The sequence below is a fragment of the Liolophura sinensis genome, chromosome 1, assembly GCF_032854445.1.
Source record: "Liolophura sinensis isolate JHLJ2023 chromosome 1, CUHK_Ljap_v2, whole genome shotgun sequence".
In the NCBI taxonomy this organism is placed as follows: Eukaryota; Metazoa; Mollusca; class Polyplacophora; order Chitonida; family Chitonidae; genus Liolophura; species Liolophura sinensis.
Window position 1 is genome coordinate 60,117,446 of NC_088295.1, and position 19,310 is coordinate 60,136,755.

General features: G+C 37.8%; 2 protein-coding genes across 2 annotated transcripts; one reads left to right on the forward strand and one right to left on the reverse strand.

Moving 5' to 3' along the window:
• Positions 1-562: 562 nt before the first annotated feature.
• Positions 563-11,977, reverse strand: LOC135477578 (AFG1-like ATPase). The gene is made up of 13 exons (XM_064757735.1): positions 11,859-11,977; positions 10,471-10,712; positions 9,609-9,669; positions 9,069-9,170; positions 8,052-8,182; positions 6,943-7,042; positions 5,509-5,567; positions 5,076-5,158; positions 4,706-4,776; positions 3,613-3,713; positions 2,779-2,919; positions 1,423-1,539; positions 563-694 (listed from the first exon to the last, which is right to left on the reverse strand). Exons 1-13 carry the CDS (start codon positions 11,944-11,946, stop codon positions 563-565), a joined length of 1,428 nt encoding a protein of 475 aa, XP_064613805.1. The 5' UTR covers positions 11,947-11,977.
• Positions 11,978-12,277: 300 nt separating this feature from the next.
• Positions 12,278-18,016, forward strand: LOC135470266 (sorting nexin-12-like). The gene is made up of 4 exons (XM_064749103.1): positions 12,278-12,458; positions 13,519-13,614; positions 14,978-15,102; positions 15,416-18,016. Exons 1-4 carry the CDS (start codon positions 12,288-12,290, stop codon positions 15,519-15,521), a joined length of 498 nt encoding a protein of 165 aa, XP_064605173.1. The 5' UTR covers positions 12,278-12,287; the 3' UTR covers positions 15,522-18,016.
• The last annotated feature ends 1,294 nt before the right edge of the window (positions 18,017-19,310 follow it).

Sequence of the window (19,310 nt, forward strand, 5' to 3'; positions counted from 1 at the left end):
TAATATCAGACAACAATAAGAGCAAAGCCTCTTCAACTTTTAGAATTACTTGTCATTTGATATCTACATGTACATCTATTTCTGTCATGTAAAATGTATTTAAAGAGAGTATCATCTGAATGAAACATTTTACAACCAAAAATCAACATACATGTACACAAAATATGTATGTTAAGACCAATACTCTAAATTCTGCATTTTCGATGATTGTACAATTGAAACTTACAATAAATCCTCTCATTTCACGACATTTTTCATCGACCTTCTGTATTAAGTTGGTTAAAACTTGTGCAAAATTGTATGTGATTTACAGTAAAGTGATCAGGTGATTTTTAAACAAATAATCAATTATCGGTAATTTCCTGTACATTAATATCTTGGACCTCTGAAACTGTTGCCTGTAGAAAGGTTAAGAAATGGTACATGTACAGTCTCTGTCTAAAGCATCATTATATTATCCTTTTTACCACTTATTAACTGTAGTAGTTAAAAAATTACTTAAAATAATAATTCTCAAGCATATTACTATCATTAATATTTACAGACTAATTATGCATTATTGTCATAACTTCTGTTCTACTCCAATCTTGTGTTTCCAGTACTCTTCCGTCTGCATTTCACGTAATCTCGAAACTGTCCTTTCAAACATGAAAAGGTCCTCTTCTCCAGTAAACACATTGCCCGTGGCTTGAGACTGAAGAAAAAAGAAAAAAAAAGAGAAAAAATAATTATAGTCATAAAGTGGACAAACAGATAGGCACACTGTATATACGTTAAATCATCTAAAATTTCACCGAATTTTTTACCAAATACTGTAAACGACCCAAACTTTGCCCATGTTGCCTGATTGTGAGAGTAATATTGATTTCTGGTGTTTGAAGGTTAGTTTGGAAGGTGGGGGTGATATCCTACTGGAAAAATGTCAGTTTCAATACTAGAGGTAATATTTGATGACATTTATTTGCTTCTAACACGGCATTCTTTTGGTGCCAAATTTGAAGTCTGAGCTGCTGTTTCTCAACTGAAGAAAACAAATGCTAAAAAAAATTTTTCTGTCATGATACTAGTATACAGGGATTACTGTGTACTGTGGTTTCTTATTAACAACAACACAGAAAGCCACAGAAAATGATGATTTCACGCAGCTGTTTTAGTGGAAACCTGAGTTTCAGGCATTTCATGGCAGAAAACAGCTGTAACTCTCTTCAACCTTTTAAGAAAAGGTGTTGTCCACATAAGAATGCCATAAGGCTTTCGATTTTACACGGAAATCTGTCTAAGAGCGATTCATGCAAAACTGGGTCCAGGTGATGATCATGTGTACAGATTTTTAGTACATACAAGAGTTCAAAACGAATGGAAGTTGACAAAATGGATGTTTGCGATGTCTATCACTACAGCCTTGTGTATACATAAACATACAGCGGCTATTCCAAGGTCATCCATCAGGGCTCTATTGGCATCCTTATCCCGATCGCTAAGCTCTCCCACTACGAAGAGGTCAGAGGTGGGTACATCTGCAGAGCACACCAGGCGTAACTGTTCAAACAGAAAATTTCACATAATGTAGAATCATTCATGCATCTTCACAATTTGACAATGGATATAGCATCTGGTAATAAACATGTGGGCTTTGAGCTTTGCAAACATGTATACATAAGCATCGTGTGAACATGCAAAAGGAAAGAGGTCAAAATTTGGTAGTATGTAAGAATTAAAACAAAATGCTAAAAACAAAATTACTAGCCACATCAGCACAATTTTGGTCACGGTTACTAACCACAGTAGCACAATTTCAGTGACAGTTACTAGCCACAGCACAATTTGAGTCACAATTACTAGCCACAGTAGCACATTTTGAGTCACATTTACTAGCCACAGTAACACAATTTCAGTCACATTTAGTAGCCTAAGTGGCACAATTTCCTTCACAATTACTAGCTGCAGTAGCACAATTTTGGTGACAATTACTAGCCTTACTGGCACAACTTCAGCACAATCACTAGTCACACCCGCACAATTTTAGTCGAAGTTACCAGCCACACTCGCACTTCAGTCACAGTTACCAGCCACGTTGGCACAACTACAGCCACAGTCACTAGCCACACCTGCACAATTTCAGCCACAGTCACTTGCCACAGTAGCACAATTTCAGTGACAGTTACTAACCTAAGTAGCACAATTTCAGTCACAATTACTAGCTGCAGTAGCACAATGTTGGCTTACCAGCACAACTTCAGTCAAAGTTACTAGCCACTCTGGCATAACTACAGCCACAGTCACTAGCCACACCGGCACAACCTTAGTCACAGTTACTAGCCACACCAACACAACCTCAGTCACAGTTACTAGCCACACCTGCACAATTTCAGTCACAGTTACTAGCCACACTGACACAATTTCTGTCACAGTTACTAGCCAGACTTGGCAAAATTTCAGCCACACTTGGCCCAATTTTTGGCCAGACTGGCACAATGTCAGCCAGACTTGTCAAAATTTCAGCCAGACTTGGCATAATTTCAGCCAGACTTGGCACAATTTTCAGCCAGACTCGACATAATTATCAGCCACACTGACACAATTTCTGTCACAGTTACTAGCCAGACTGGGCAAAATTTCAGCCAGACTTGGCCCAATTTTCGGCTAGACTGGCACAATGTCAGCCAGACTTGTCACAATTTCAGCCAGACTTGGCACAATTATCAGCCAGACTTGGTAGAATTTTCAGCCAGACTGGCACAATTTTCAGCCACATTACCGTGAAGAGCCAGAGCTGACCTTGTTGTCATAGAAGGTGTCTATGAGCGTGATAAACCTCCTCGCCTCTGTCTTTCTGTTGAGAGACATGGCTGGTATGTTACGCAGGATAACCGTGTCAAACTCCTGACTGATAGCCAGGTAGTCTGCTGCTCCCATTGGCTGGAAACAGAAACAAAGGTCATAACTATTAGTTCTGGTGCAAAATGTTCGGATGAAATGTTAACTTAGTCATTTTCGAAATTTCACATGTAGTGTAAGGGACAGTTAGTCCGTCACTTAGTTTCGTATTTGAGTTATGAATTTAGACGTTTCCAGCAGTTCCACAGCTGAGGATTCAGGCTGGGGACTAGCGGATATGAAGAGATCTACCTCAGATAATGGCCACGTGCCGAGCTGCATCAGTTTAGTTGAATGTTTTCTGTAACGATGGTGTCTCTTAAAGTAATGTTCCCAGAGTAACTGTCTTCAGAGTAATTCCAGAACCAGTACAAAGATTAATGTAGGCCAATGTTAGAATATAGCTAACAGTTAGTGTAGTTTTCCAAGCATTTGTAGTCATTTTTGATTTTTTTATTACCATAAAGTTCCTAAATATGTGTTTCTCTGTTAAAGGTAATTATGTCTCTTTGTTTTGTTTCACAGCTTGAACAGCTTTCGCTCACGTTCACACATGATGAACACTACGATCATGATCAACCATGTAATGTTGGAGCCCATTGCCGTAACTGCTACATAACCCATGTAACAGTGGCCAGAATAAAGAAAGCGTGTATGAGACTTGATTTGATCTTTGTCTGAAATTCACCTACATGTAGGACAAGTACAGCATCGAGTATCTGTTCACAGACGTACCTTTGTACAGAGATCAGAGAAGTCACAGTCGAGCAAGCGCCCACATGTGACTGGTAGCTTTACCTCTCTTCCCTTCACCTCTAATGTCCTCGGTGTCACAACTGAAATCAAATTTAAACAGAACAATCAAAGGAAAGTTGTACTATAAACCTGTAGGGGCATATCTGGGAAATGTTCATCACTAATTTGTCAAAGTATCCCGGTTTCCTCCACCAACACTGATAGCCAACGACAGCGAGTAAATACACAACAACCAAATTACTAGTATTCTAAACTTGCAAAAGAACTTAAACAATGGGGTCGCCTGTTCACATTCAATTCTCACGGATTTGAATCCGGTGGTTTGACAGGTGCCTGATGCTGGGCATTTATAGTGAAATCCACCTATAAATCAGTGGTTGAAATGAAATAGTCTGGAGACTACAGTGCAGAACAATAATCAAACAAACATATAAACTGGGATTAGATTTTAAAGAGAAAATCTAAACTTGTGTACCAGGGAACTTGTAAAACTCCTTAATTTTCGCCTGTATCAAGACAGTGCAAAGCTGTGAACTCATTTGTTCTTTCCTTAATTACATCCCAATTATCGGTGTAGTGTGGTCATAAAATATACATGTAGAACACACGCACTGTAACCTCATAGAGGAAAATGATGCGTTCTACTGTCATTTGGACCTTTTGTAGAGCTTGTCCTCAAATCTCGCAGTCTGCAAAAACTTCACTTTTCCTGGTCTACATGTTATCGTGAGTGTGAAACTGACCTAGTTTCAAGCTTGCAGTGAGTCTTTTTCTGCTGAATACTTTGAAACTCATTTGGCATTGTAATATAATACAGCTAACTGAATAGTGATAACTTAACTACTGAAGGCTGATCAGATCACCAATATATGATAATTTCAATGCAGCAAACTGCATTTACAGCTGAATTAATGCCACTGTTCAGTGAAAGTCTAATGATTTCTTGGTAACTTCAAAATGAATCATTTCTTAACTTTAAAATTAAACTGACATTACCTTCAAGCAGACATTTTCTCAAAATACACTGATGTGACATGGGTGAAAATGTTAAAATGTTGAAATGGACTCTTACCATCATTTTCTTCATACGCCAACTCCTGAAATATTCTGTCTAAATGTATATTACAGTTTGGTTCGGAAGTCCTGAAAGTGGAATTCAGAATACCCTTAAAGATTATTAAGGAAAAGAAACTAATGAAGACTGCCACTGAAATGTATACAAAATGAAAATAACATTTGACTGGTTGTTGTTGACAACCAGGTCTTGAATAATAAGAGAAAGATGAACAAACATTCTGCCAGTAGAAAGCATGTCCCCTTCTGATTTGAGCTATCAGAGCTATCTATTACCCCTGAGTCACTGGGTCCTTTCGCCGTGCTGGCACGCTAACACTTGGCCACGGAGGTCCCTACCATTTGAGAATCTGAAAACAAGCACTTACAAAAGAAAGATTCTGCCCTCAGCTGGAAGTCCTTGTCTTCTGTAATCTATTCCAGAGTCCAAGGATAGAATGTCACAATATTGCTGCAATCATAAAAATGATAAAAAAAAACTTCCAAATAATGCAGATTCGTCAATATATCTGAATACAACATCTTTCCTGTTTGGGTGCCCAGAGAAATGTTTTTATATTTTGTAACAGCCATCAAACCATCATTTCACCGCCAAGTGAAATGATTGTTCCCTGTGATAAATATTGGTTCAATAGGCTTAGCACTAACTGGTTTTCACTGACACCTATTGAACTACCAAAACACGAGAAAATGGTGAAATTGTAACCACTGAATAAACTTTTGAATAAACATTCATTCGCCCTGATGATAATTTAGACACTTGTTAAAATTCTTTTGAATGTTACTAAGCTTCAAGATTACCTTTAACACACCAATAAATGGTATAAAATTACCACGCTGGAGTCCGTTCTTATACAAATCTGAAAATGGGAAAAACAGTGGAGAAATTATATATACAACTCGTCTGTACACTTTTTCTTTTGACATACATGGACACAAAATCATAGCTTCTATGAACAACTGTCCTCTCAGGGAAAATTTGGCCCAAATTAGATTCTGACATAGACTTTGATGTCAATCGAATTTAGATTTTATTCAATAAAAATAAAGAAATAAAAGTATCACTTAAAGTGAACATAAAGTCAGCCACTAAACCTTAATTAATTAATTAAGTAGTACTAGTATTACAAAAATGTTCTAAATATATTTTAAAAATTCTACGCCACTTATCAACAAAATAAATAGCACACACTCTTCAGTACCTAGCCACTCATTTGGTGACGCCATTGTGCCATGTCATAGCTATCTAGAGTGACGTCACAAAACCTAGGAGCTCTCCCGTACCATCGGTATTAAACAATGTAACAATGAGAAAATACAAACAAAAATGCCTGATACCCAACCAAAGAGTATCAGCTCTGTTTCGTCTTCAAAGGGCCAATGTTTCTTTTAGTTTGGCGCTTGGTCAGGGCGATGTTCGTGGATACAAGCGTCGTGTGTTAGAGGTCCTGATCGCCCTCATCCTGCATGGGTGTAAGCATTTGGCCTAGCTGGCTGTACCAACTTCAGGGAATTTACTGAAGACAGTAGGACCTTCTGACTGATAACAGACTTCTGCATTCAGAATTGGGGAAGATATTTTCATAATAAATCAGACTTTGCTAAGAAAAAAAAAAGTCACAATACTTTTCTTAAAGCAATTTCTCTCCCTAGGTAGTTTTCTCACCAGGTCACCCTGACAAATTGCTGCAGTATCCTGCCCAATATGTATGCATTGTGACTCAGTTCCCTGATCTTAAATGTGTGGTCCAAAATGCATCAGTTTAACACTTAAACTAACCATAAAATCCAATTTATTGCATCAATATCTGTCTCTCCACTATAAGAAACCACACTGGCAATTGAGTACTAATAGGTTTCTTGACATGACGGCCAATTATCATATGACGCTTTCAGCGCTAGTGATTGGCCAAGTTCATAAGGGCTTCTACAGCATGGCTACTCGGAGTGAATTGTCTGTCAGTGCCATATCCCAAATACTGAACTTCATCTTCTTGGCTTTAAAAACTTAACAGAATTTTTTTCACATATTTTCCCGTGATAACTGTGTCCTATATCATTTTTTCTATGTTTATATAGTGGCAGACTTTATGTTCACTTTAAGGCTATGAGTCTGACATACACAAATATATTCCAGTATATAAAATGTTGAAAATACAGGTATGGACATCCATTTTCCACATCCTAAGGAATTCATAGATTAATGCAAACACACTCCATTGCTTACAAACTTACCATCTGGGTGCCTATTTGAAGTAGCCACGATAACAATGCCATGTTCAAATAGCTCTGTAAACAATCGCCTTAATATCACAGCGTCTGCTATATCCGTTACCTGCAAGAAATAAATTAGACCTTGAAATATCCAGTCATGGTTCACAGACAATGTAAACAATGTAGCATGTAGTTTAACGAAAGAGCTGTAGCTAGCTTCACAAAACATGTACGTTCAAACAGCTCTGTAAACAATCGCCTTAATATCACAGCGTCTGCAATATCCGTTACCTGCAAGAAATAAATTAGACCTTGAAATATCCAGACATGGTTCATAGACAATGTAAACAATGTAGCATGTAGTTTAACGAAAGAGCTGTGGCTAGCTTCACAAAACATGTACACTCAAACAGCTCTGTAAACAATCGCCTATATATCACAGCGTCTGCAATATCTGTTACCTGCAAGAAATAAATTAGACCTTGAAATATCCAGTCATGGTTCATAGACAATGTAAACAATGTAGCATGTAGTTTAACGAAAGAGCTGTGGCTAGCTTCACAAAACATGTACATTCAAACAGCTCTGTAAACAATCGCCTTAATATCACAGCGTCTGCAATATCCGTTACCTGCAAGAAATAAATTAAACCCTGAAATATCCAGTCATCCTTCACAGATAATGTAAACAATGTAGCATGTAGTTTAACGAAAGAGCTGTGGCTGGCTTCACAAAACATGTACATTCTATACAGAGCGTTAGTATGACATGCCAGTATGACTGTCATCCCAAAGACTTTAAAACTCGCTTGGCGCTCAGCACTGAGAGGACAGAGCTTAACTTTTCAGTAACAAAACCATTTCTGATTTCACAAAATTTCACAAAAACAGCAAATGGCAAAAACAATGGGGACCTCGTACAACTTCTTCGCACCTGTAAATAAAGTGGTCCAAAGCTATGAGCCCCCATGTTCTTTCCTTTATTACGTCATAATTATCGTTGTATGTGTGCTCATAAAACACCTACGTAGGAAACACAAATGCAATCCAATGTCTCAGAAGAAAATGACGTGTTCTACTGTGATTTTGCACCTTTTTGTGTAGCTCGAGTCCTCCACTGACCAGCCTTACCTGAAACTCATCAAAACACAGCAACCAGGACTCCCCAGCTATCTGCTGAGCCACAGGAGGTATGGGGTCAAACGCATCACCCTTTCTTACGCTGCTTCGTTTGGGCTGGAGTTTTTTGAGAGCATGAATTCCTGTTGATAAATTGAACAACATTAATATAACAGTACAAAGAATTCACTGACACAAAATTTATAGTTAGGGTAAATTCAATATGGCTGATAGTGGAAGAAAATCATCACTCTTCAACTTTATCTACTAGCCATTCTTGGGGATGAAGGCTAAACCTCCATTCTTTTTTCTTAAATTCACAAATATCCTACCCTTTTCCTATGTTGCACCTAACAATTTCTTGAACTTTCTTTCTCCCTTTAACCCCCCTCCCCCACTTTTACCCAAATTCTGTACTTGATGTTTGGTGAGCAGAACAGCTATTAACATCTGAACCTTTAATAAATAAACTTGTACGACGAAAATGTGTACATCTGGTTAATATATGTACGTTGATCAGATCAGTTTAAAAAGCAACAGTGGGCACATCTGTATACATGAAATCCCTAAATCATTACTGTAGTGAGTGAGTGCTGGGGGTTTAACGTCAATTTTTCAGTCAGATGACGATGAAGGAATCCTTACAATGCACGTAATGTGCCTCCATGTTGCAGAACAGATTTCCACTGCTCTTTTATCTTGTGCTGCTTCACTGAGACGCCTTGCTGAAGGCAAGTAAGCCGACCCGCCTGAGCCATTATACCGATACGGGTTAACCAGAAGTTGCACTATCCCCTTCATGCTGAACGCCAAGCCAGGAAGCTGCACCTTCCTCTTTTAAAGGTGTGACTCGACCCAGGATTGACCCTGGATCTACCACTCCCGAAGCAGATTACAACATTATATTTTATAAAGATGTGCTGGTAATTTGTTTGTTAAGACATTCATATTTAACAATACATGTTGAATTCATAACCTGGTTTAATTAGTTTCCCTAAAAAAGAAAGTAGCAGTGGCAATGTCACTTACTTTCATGCACATTTAACATGAACCTGTGGAAGTGGACTCGCTGTTTTCTCTCCACGGAGCAGCAGCTGTGAAACATGTCCATTAACATGGTCTTTCCACAGCCTGGTGGTCACCAAAAATAAGCACAAATCAATAAGTTTACCTTGCATTAGCAACCATACAAGCTGACAGATGTAAAACAACAAAATAATTTAAATCACCATTTACACATCTAGTGATTTGCTATTTTCTGTCCAAATATATGTCAAATCTGCTCAATTTTGTGCTGACCTCAATGTTATTAAGCCATGAGCATGTCTCAGATTTAAATCAGTGTCATCAACTAATTAGATTGTAATAAGGGTAACATATTTCCCCGAGTTTTTGCAAACTGTTGGAGTAAAGCCCAAATTATAGTATTAGATGACAGACAACAATATCCCTCAGCCTGGATTCAAAACTTCTTTGTACAGAAGATTTAACTAATGGATTGGCTGAAACAATAATCTGACTCACACTTACAATGGATACTGCATTACTCTGAAGAAAACTGATTCTTACCTACACTTCCATGTAAGTAAAGCCCTTTTGTGGGTTTACTTTTCTTGTTTAGTCCTAATGCCTACAAATCAAAATGACAGAAGCTCATTTTCATAAGCCTAATGTTTATGTGGACGTTGCATGTTAAATTCTAGACAGAATGCTATTTACCAGTTTTATTTGACTTAACCACATTAGGTAAATCAGAGGGAAGAAAGACTGAAAACAGTCAATGACATAATATGTCCCACTTCAGACTTCTGCTGGTATCCCAATGCACTAATTTAGCTAACTCTGTTCAAATCAGTTATACAAACAATGTAGAACAGCTTTCTACAAAAATACTGGGTTTACTGTGCTGGCTGATCTGAAAAATGAAGACAATATCTCACAAAAACAAATCTATAGCTGTTTGGCCTATCCAGTATGTTGAGGACATGTAACTTTCCCGTATGAGGTAGTGTACCTTATGTAATGCTCAGTATAGCCTGATATGCTGATCAGTCTTACAATGTTAGTTGGGTGTCAGGCTGTATTTGAGAGCTTGGTGTAATTCTTCACGCTCTTTGACTTACAGGTTGTAATCAAACAGTTAGAGCTTGATTTGATTTTGTATTGATTGGTTTGATCTGTCCTGCTGTTCTCAAGAATATTTCACTTATATGATGATGGCCAGCATTAAAGTGGGGAGGGGGGAGGGGGGAGGGGGGTTCCAGGCTCAGGGAAGCCCACGACCATTCGCAGATTACAGGCAGACCTTCCCAAGTATGAACGGAGAGAAAGCCAGCATGAACTGGACTTGAACAAGCCTGATTTGAATATTGCAAATAAAATGGAATACCCAATTGTGATTTCAGTGAAGATTCCCATGAGCCATACTCACCTTTCCTATCCAACTTGTAGATGGTGGCTGGTAGCCCTTCAAGGCTTTGTTCAGGTTTTCCAACTGTTGGATAACAAATCCCTGATGTGCATCATATCGCAGTTCATTTGCTTCGACTTTAGCCTTGTAAGCCTCCACAACATTGTCATACTTTCTGATACTCGTCGATTCTGCAGTCTGGGAAGACTGAGCAAACCCGTTTTCCTCTGCATTTAGTTTGGTCACTGTGCTGTAACAATACCCTAGAATAAACATGAAAATATGTGGGTACATCATTTGTTAAGCTACTTAATTGGTGCTTAAACTCTACTCAGTAACTTCTCATTTATACTATGTCAGTCAGTTTTATGGGTGGAGGGGACCGAAGTGTCTGGCATAAACCAGCAACCGTTACATGTCACATTTAAATTATGCTTACCTTATTGGTGGAAGAAAAGTGGTCTTCAACTAATGTTAAACTGAGCAACAGTCACACAAGCATCACGAGCCACTTGTAGACAACAAGGCCCCACAAGCAGTGGGTGTGGGCAAATAAAAATACGTGTCCACATTTGGGCTTGAAGCCACACTTTAGGGGTCACTTTAAGACAAGTGCCTCTAACCAACAGACCACAGCTCATTCCCTGAATACATCTGACAGGAAGATAAATAACTACATTCATTTCTTCCATCTTTCATGTATTCTTCATTTCATGCATACAACAGGTGTCATGTTTATAAGCAGAGGAAACCAGAGTGTCAACAAGAAAATATCATCCTTCTATCACTTCCCTAGTTTCCCATCGCTAGGTATCTCAATCTGACACCCCTGCACACTTACAGATGCAGTGGATGAACTGAAACAAGAGCTGGATGCAATCCTGTGACCTCATGGGTTCTGGGGCATGTTGAGCGTGACAAGATCATTGTCTTTGGGAGAGATGGACGACAATATATGTACACATATAATATACATGCAGTTGGTCAACTTATAGCAACATGCAACACAGAACAATGTGGATAGCTTCAAGTATGAGCTGACAGAGCTTGTACTTTTATTCCAGCATGACTTTCATTTTAGATTGAGAGTTAAACTCGAATGCACAAATAGGAGTCTACACGATCTTCTATAATAAAATTTTAAAATTTTGCGTTGTGGGAAGCCATTGCAAACATTTGTTTTCCTCTCATTATTAAATACCAGATACATTACTAGCTATTCGATATTATGCGCACCCTAAAACTGGGAGGAAAACAAGCTGAAACTTTCACTAGTTTTTACATGGCATATTAGTGTATTAAGCATGGCTCCACCGAGTGTCCTATTTCCGTGCACCTGTCAACAACAGCTCGATTAAGCTGTTGCTCACGTCAAACAATGACAGTTTGCTCGATCATCTGACTCTTACCAGGTAAGAGCAGTCGGGTTAAACTAGGTAGCAATGAGCAATATGTCCCAGTGCCTCGACATCGCAGCAGACGACAAGGCGTCTGCATCGTTGAAGGTTACAAGTCAACTCGAAAAAATGTTTTGTTATTACTTTGTGCAAGTAGAGTTACCGCCCTTCTTTTCCAAACTGAACTCTAGAAAATTTAAGTTTAAAACCATGTATGCATATTTTTAATTGTCTTTTGTTCCATTCAGATAAATGTAAACCCGCGTTTGTTGAGAAAAAATTTCACAACAAATTGATATTCTAGTGTTTGTTATTTAAAGAGTTTGTAAGCGTTGTGCAGAAGTGTAGAGGGACAGTATATAATCAAGAGTTATCTTCCCCGCGTTCTCTTCAGAATGCATGACGTCATCGTAATATGCGTTGTAGGAGTACCCAACAAAGATGTCGGCTCCGAACACAGCAGCGCCTGCTACAGCCAGAATTCAGCCTAAAAAACAAACTTTAGAAGATGCCTACTCTCCACCAGCAAATTTTCTGGAAATAGATGTTCTAGACCCGCAAACCCACGGTGTTGGGAAGAAAAGATACACAGATTACGGACTGAGATTACGGGTTAGTTGTTGATAAGTCATTTTGTCATAAGGAAGTGAGCGGATATGGCCAAATGGTTTAAGGCAGTTGTCATTGATAAACACGGCACCGTCGACCAGACATTTGCCAAAAGGGGAAGAGGTCTTCTCTGATGGACAAGTTTATGACTTTTTGTCAAATTTGAATCCATTGATGTGGTACTCTCAGAGTAGAACAATGACGTTAAAATACACAATAATGTTATTGTTAGAAGCTGTCAGACTGCATTGATTGAATGTTTTGATTTCAGTTTTATCTTTTTTGATTTAAGGCATAGATTTGGCTACAGGTTATTGTTTCTTTTTTTTTTAATTTGTGTAAATGATGCAGTTGACTCATTGGCTATTTATCAAGACAGTCATGTTTACAATTGTTGTTTTCATTGTGGTCTCCTTCAGTCATGTTTCATAATATGTAACAGCTTGTATGACATCATTGACCACCAGGTGAATGAGCCAGTACCATGGCTGATGCCCTTATGTTCTAAGATCAAAGGAATGCAATGCATGACATTTTGAACAAATTTTGCATTCTCCAGATTTTCTGCATTGGTTTAATGTAGCCCATAAGTAATAATTAAATATTTTGACAGTATTATCACCCAATGCATTTGCAGTGTTACATTCCAGCAGAAATTTGCATTTTGCTGAAAGCGAAAAAACAAATCAAGAAGGGAAGCCAGGGGAAAATTTGTCCCTGAAACCAGCCTGACTTGCTCTGACAGCTTAACATTTTATTTTTTTGAATAAATCTCTAAATTTGACTTGTTGATTTATGAGAGAAACTATTATCCAGATGTTTTAACAAACTGGAAGACTTTCGTCTTTAATGATGACATTACATTTAAGACAGTACGACGTCACAATAGAACCTGATAACACTGTATCATTGTAGACATTATTTTACAATCCATTTCAGAAGTAACAGTGGCTTAGGTACCTGGTTCACATTAGCGCCACCTTAAGGGATTAAAAAATGTACCGCCTTCCCATTATATTTGTTCGGGATCATGAGTTAAATGAAAAAAATATTCTGATTTCAGACAAACTTGCCAGTGTTTAAGGTTAAAGATTCCACAGTGAGAAGGCGATACAGTGATTTTGAATGGTTAAGGAATGAGCTTGAAAGAGACAGTAAGGTGAGTAAGCAATGTCACATCCAGCCTTTTGAGGTTTAAAAAGAACAGGTCCAACCTGTGCAGCAATCCAAATCGTTTCAATACAGCAAGTATTGTCTGTGTGGTTTCCTGCACTCATAAACCTGACCGCCATTATTTATTACAGTGAAACTTGAGCATGGCATTAACATACCAATCAGGTACATGTGATGAAATAAGGAAGTAAATTCAGCAGATTTTGCATTCCTAAATATATGGAAGTAAGAAGCTAATTGCACCAGCCATTGACAAGCTGAGAGCAGATGTAGGTTGATGTATTTCTTTAGATCAAGTTGGAGGCAAGCCACTTATGGTGAGCAGATCTTATTTTATTGTGATTGTATGGCAACTGCACATGGTCAATATCTCCTCACTATGGTATCCTGTGTGTCTATCCACGAGAGTGCAATTATGGTATTGTCTCTGTAGAAATTGCTCTCATTGTTAGTCAGACTGTGGCCATGGAAAACTGATTGCCTCTGCCATTGAAATATATATACTAGCATACTGTAGTTCTTCAACCTTTTCACATGTTTGTAGGGTGTTTACCCAACTATATTCTGAGGGCATTATTCTGCGTAGACTGATAAAATGAAGCCCTGAGATTGGGCAAACCAACCAGTGTAGTTTTGTCCCCAAAATCAAATTAAAAATGTGCATGAATTGCACTGAAATTGCTCTTTCATATGTGAAAAGGTTGTTGAATTCGGAAAATCATTTTCTCCCTGATTTGTTAGATCTTGGGATTGCCCTTGCCATTTGCAATCAGCATAAAATTTCTGTTTTGGGAATAACGTAACCAACATTGAGAGAAACATAAAAGAATAAATTCCATCAAAAGTCCGATAAAAACTATAGGACACTCAGTAGGGCCCTTTTCAGAGGGTCGATCAGGTTACCCCCAAAGAACATAATTTTACGAATGGCCCAGTCTGAAATATAGGTACAGAGCTCTAACACTGTTCGAGTGAGAGGCTCATTACCTGTAGTCTGTTCTTGTGTTTAAACTTTTTATGAAATGATTGACCAAATAAATTTGTTTTAGTTTACTTATTTAACTGATAACTTCACTGATGAATTTTGCCATTTCTGACATACAGACTTGCACATGATATTATTTGTGGCATGTTCTCAACAATGCAAGTAGGGTTGTGTAAACAATGCATGTAAGGTTGCCTAAACAATGCATGTAGGGTGGTGTAAACAATCCAAGTGTTGTTGACCACTTATTGTCACTTGGGACGACCCAATAAGAACAAATTCCAAAAATTATTTTGTATTTGAAAACAGTAATGTGATCAGATTTATTTGATGTTGTAGTGACATTCTTTGTTGTTTATTTCAGATTGTTGTACCTCCTCTGCCAGGGAAAGCCTTGAAGCGTCAGTTACCATTCCGTGGAGATGATGGTATATTTGAGGAAGAGTTTATCGAAGAGCGGAGAAAAGGGTTAGAACAATTCGTTAACAAGTAAGTATAATTTGTGAAAACAAACATTGATTTGATATAAAACAAAATACTTAGGTTCCACATTATGTTCACTCATATGAAACATATCCAGCAAGTACATAGATTGACACTGAATACATGGAGAACAAATTATTTCCATATAACATCACCAGCTTCTGATGTTTATGTAGGGTGTTACAGGAAATCTTGCCTCACAAAAGCGCCACCTCACGGGATTAATAAATATGATGCCTCCCCATTATATATATATGCTCTCTGTGTTTAGTCATACTTTTTCAACTTTGCTGTTACCAATTTCTGTTTTATTTCACAGGGTGGCAGGACATCCTCTGGCACAGAATGAGAAGTGTTTACACATGTTTTTACAAGAGCCTGTAATTGACAAAAACTATGTTCCTGGGAAAATCCGCACATCGTGATCAGCTGCCGTATACTGGGAGGCGCGAGCCAGATAGCTAGCCAGCAATGGGAACTAGAAGCTCTTGTCTTATAGAATAAACTGACTTACATCTGTCCTTTATTCTCTTCACCTGAGTACACCTCAAATCTTTTTTATTCAGATACATAACATCGTACTGCTGGCTCGTTTGATTTGTTTCTACCCCATCGTTTTCGTTTTATCGTTTTAACACCATTTGGTCGCTATTGACAGGGCTTATGTCAATATATATATATCAATTACCCAAGTGGAATCAGTTCATGTCAAAGGCACAATGAAATTCAAAAGGTGTTGAGAAAATTATCGTACTGGGGACCCGGTAGAAGATTTCACATAAATGCAGATAACTAATATTGCAAAATAATACCTGGGTGCTGTGGTCGTTCATGCTTGCATTGTATTACTACCTGCTATATGTGAATGAAATATCAGCCTCGTTTAAATCGGATCCTTTTGTTTCCTTAGCACGGTAAAAATGAGAAGATCTGAATTAAATGAGATTTTCACAAATTGTGTTCTCCAGGAGACATTTTCATCGAACATACTAGAACTGGAACAAGTACAAATACTGGCCCACAGTGGCATACAAGTCCAATTTCTACACAAGATTGTTTCCAAATTTGCTTGATTCTGATTTAGATGATAATGACACGCTTAGTTAGGTGTGGAACGATGTGATATTTAATTAAACTACATACAAATTACGTCTTTGAAATCTTACAACTCTGGGCAGCATTATTCAAGAGTGTATTAAAAGTTAAGCCGGGCTTAAAGCTTAATACCAGTCTTGGCCTAATACAAAACTAATGGCACTTCAGTCCAGATTAAAGTTAATGCGGTTAACTGCCAATGCACTTTTGAACAACTGCGCCCTGTGCCCAGATGTTCAAAAGGTTATTAGGAGTTCAGCCTGAACTGGATTTTTTTGTTACTTTTGAACGATTGGCCTTGGCTGTTTAATTATTAAGAGAGTTGGGGAGACCATAGTGGCTTTGTCAGCACTGGCATCATGGCTGCTACACTGGTCTTATGACTTAAAAGTATTAACATGAATATGAATAGGGCATTATTGAGTTCAGGTTTTGATAAGTTAATTTTGTGTACAAATTTGTGTGAAATTGACATCTTGAGCAAAATGAAGCAGAAAATGTAATCTTGTTAAAGAGATTGTTTAAGTACGAGAGCACTGTGTACTGTACATTTACCCCTCCCCGTTGGACTTACTTGGGACTTGAGCTAGTTCAAGGCAAACTGGATTGGTTGATGTATTTGGTACAGTTAAAACTGGCATGTGGTACTTCGCAAAGAGTTTAGTGTGTGTGTTGTATTGTAACTTGAAAGAAGGGTAAATTTACTATACAGACTTTGCCATGGTTATCAAGCAAGCAATCAATCAATCAATCAGTCTGTAATATAAAACCTCACTTTGTATTTCTCAGAATCCTTGAGCAAATTGATTGTGTGATACAGTAGAGTAACATATTCTGTATTTTTTTTTTCATTTACTCTGTAAACCTGAACGCCCTGGGTCATTTGTTTTGTTTTTGTCTCAGTTTGAACCAGTCCTGGGAGCAACACACAAACGAACGCATCAACTTTGTACTTTTGTAAATGTGAAACCCGTTACCTACATATGAAATCACACCATTAGCCCTTAAACATGAAAATTTGGAAAATTGATAATGGCCTTGTCTAAGGAATGAACACCATTCTTGATTTTGACAGTTTATTTGTTTTAAGAATATTTTTTTTTCTTTTTTCTTATTGGGCAGCCAGGTCATTTTTTTCAAGATGATGTACAGCAAGTGTGTAAGTACATGTATTTGTGAGAGATGTGAGCACGAAATCAGAATTTAGATAAGGCGAAGTCCATCATTGTTGTCAAGATTTATAATTATGTAATGTACTAAGTATTCGTTAACGTAAACTGGACCTACAAATGTACAATATGTGCTAAAATTCAGTCAGACTCACAACATTGTAGGCTTTTTCACTAAGCCATATCTAACTCCACTCCAGACTGATTCTAGTGTGTATTCTTGAGAAAAGGCTGCATGTTCAACTGATAATGACGAAAATTTATCGTCGTTAAGCAGGGAACTGGCCTGATAATTGAAATTGGGCTCATCCACAATGTTTACAGCTTACTTAAGCGAAATATTTTATTTTTTAATTTTCCATGCCTTTAATGAAAATGAAAAAAAAAATTAAACATTGTTTACATATAAATGTATGTATAATGAAAAGTGTGTATACATGGATAGTTTATGTGCTTACAAGATGTTGGCTGTATTCCTCATGTTACTGTTGTTAGTTGTGACTCTGACACAAAATTATGATCAGTCGGCTACAGCTTTGCAGATGATGGGGTTAAAAGCCTCCCCCAAAACAAAACAGTCACTGTCACTGGTGCCCAGGCATTATATTATATACTGATTAATGTTTCTGTATGCAAATACAAATATATAAACTAAATCATTTTTGTGGTTTATTGTCATCACTATTGTCTTGCTGGGGCCACTTTCACAAAATGTTGTGGATCCATTTGTTTCGTAGCTTTGACAGTCGGTTCAACAGGTTGCTATGTCTGTCGGTCGCTCAGCTTGTCAACATGGCTTTTGACATGGCCAGCCTTCCACTTACCACTGGACGTGCGTTCAAGATGACATTGACTTCAAGCGGGATGTCAAAGCTGCATGTATGACGTATTTGCGGTTGTTTCTGAAATAACCTCGTCTCGGATATAAGTTTGGCCTTTTTATATATTCTTGCCCTCATTATTCTGATTGCCATAATTTTGAGCAGGGTATTAAGCAACTGTGGAAAAAAAACGGGAAAGACCAAAGTATAACACTGCTGTTTTTCCAGGTACCTGAAAAATTCTCTGATTGCAGATTTTCAGAAAAAGTCATTTCACAGAGATTTACCACACTTTTCTCAACATATGCACTCTCGAAAAATGACACCCTTATGGTCATGAGATTTTCTGTTTCAATATAATCAGTTTTTAACTAGTTCAAATTTGACCAAAATTATGAAAAAAGGACGTATACAAGAAAATTAATGAGCATTGTCAATATGGATGTTGAAGGTTGGATGACCAAGTTCACGCAAAATGTTTCATTCTATTGTTAGCAAAAACAATGGGAAACTCGATGATGAGCTAACCACAGTCCAAATGATAGTAGACTGCATTATCTTCTGTGACGTTACAATGCATGTGTACTTCATGTATGTTTTATGAGCACACTACACGGACAATTGTGACGTAATAAAGGAAAGAGCAAATGAGTTAAGTTTTGGACTGCCTTGATACAGGCAGGAAGGAGCTTTACAAGTTCCCCATTTACTCTCATCATAATTCTAGATCATGCTATAAATGAAATATTTAGGATTATGGTGTAAAACATCTGTCAAATAAATAAATCAAATGTATGAGATTTACGACTGACCTATATACAAAAATATTGATTATGACTTCACATGCATGTTCTCGAGTGGCAGTCTGGAAATGGTTAGCCCCATTAATACAGAAGATGTATATGTCCTCATCGCAGTGCCTTAGTGCTGTGCATATTGCAGAAAAGTGTTGAGAAACATGTTTTTCTAACATAATTCGTCTTCAAACCCATATATATAAACCTACAGCACGTAAACCAGTTTATTATTACCGGATGTATACAAACCATGATATAGATATCCACTGGTGCAGCCTTTTAATCCCATGGTTTGACCAGTGGGACTGGATTCAAACCTGTGGAGTTACTTA

Coding starts and splice junctions, on each gene's coding strand:
- LOC135477578 (XM_064757735.1), bottom strand. CDS start 11,946: ATGCAGACGCCTTGTCGTCTGCTGCGATGTCGAGGCACTGGGACATAT. Junction 9,171..9,608: donor TTACTTACATGGAAGTGTAG/GTAAGAATCAGT, acceptor GGTGACCACCAG/GCTGTGGAAAGACCATGTTA. Junction 7,043..8,051: donor TGTGTTTTGATGAGTTTCAG/GTAAGGCTGGTC, acceptor TATTTCTTGCAG/GTAACGGATATAGCAGACGC.
- LOC135470266 (XM_064749103.1), top strand. CDS start 12,288: ATGTCGGCTCCGAACACAGCAGCGCCTGCTACAGCCAGAATTCAGCCT. Junction 12,459..13,518: donor ATTACGGACTGAGATTACGG/GTTAGTTGTTGA, acceptor TTCTGATTTCAG/ACAAACTTGCCAGTGTTTAA. Junction 15,103..15,415: donor TTAGAACAATTCGTTAACAA/GTAAGTATAATT, acceptor TTTATTTCACAG/GGTGGCAGGACATCCTCTGG.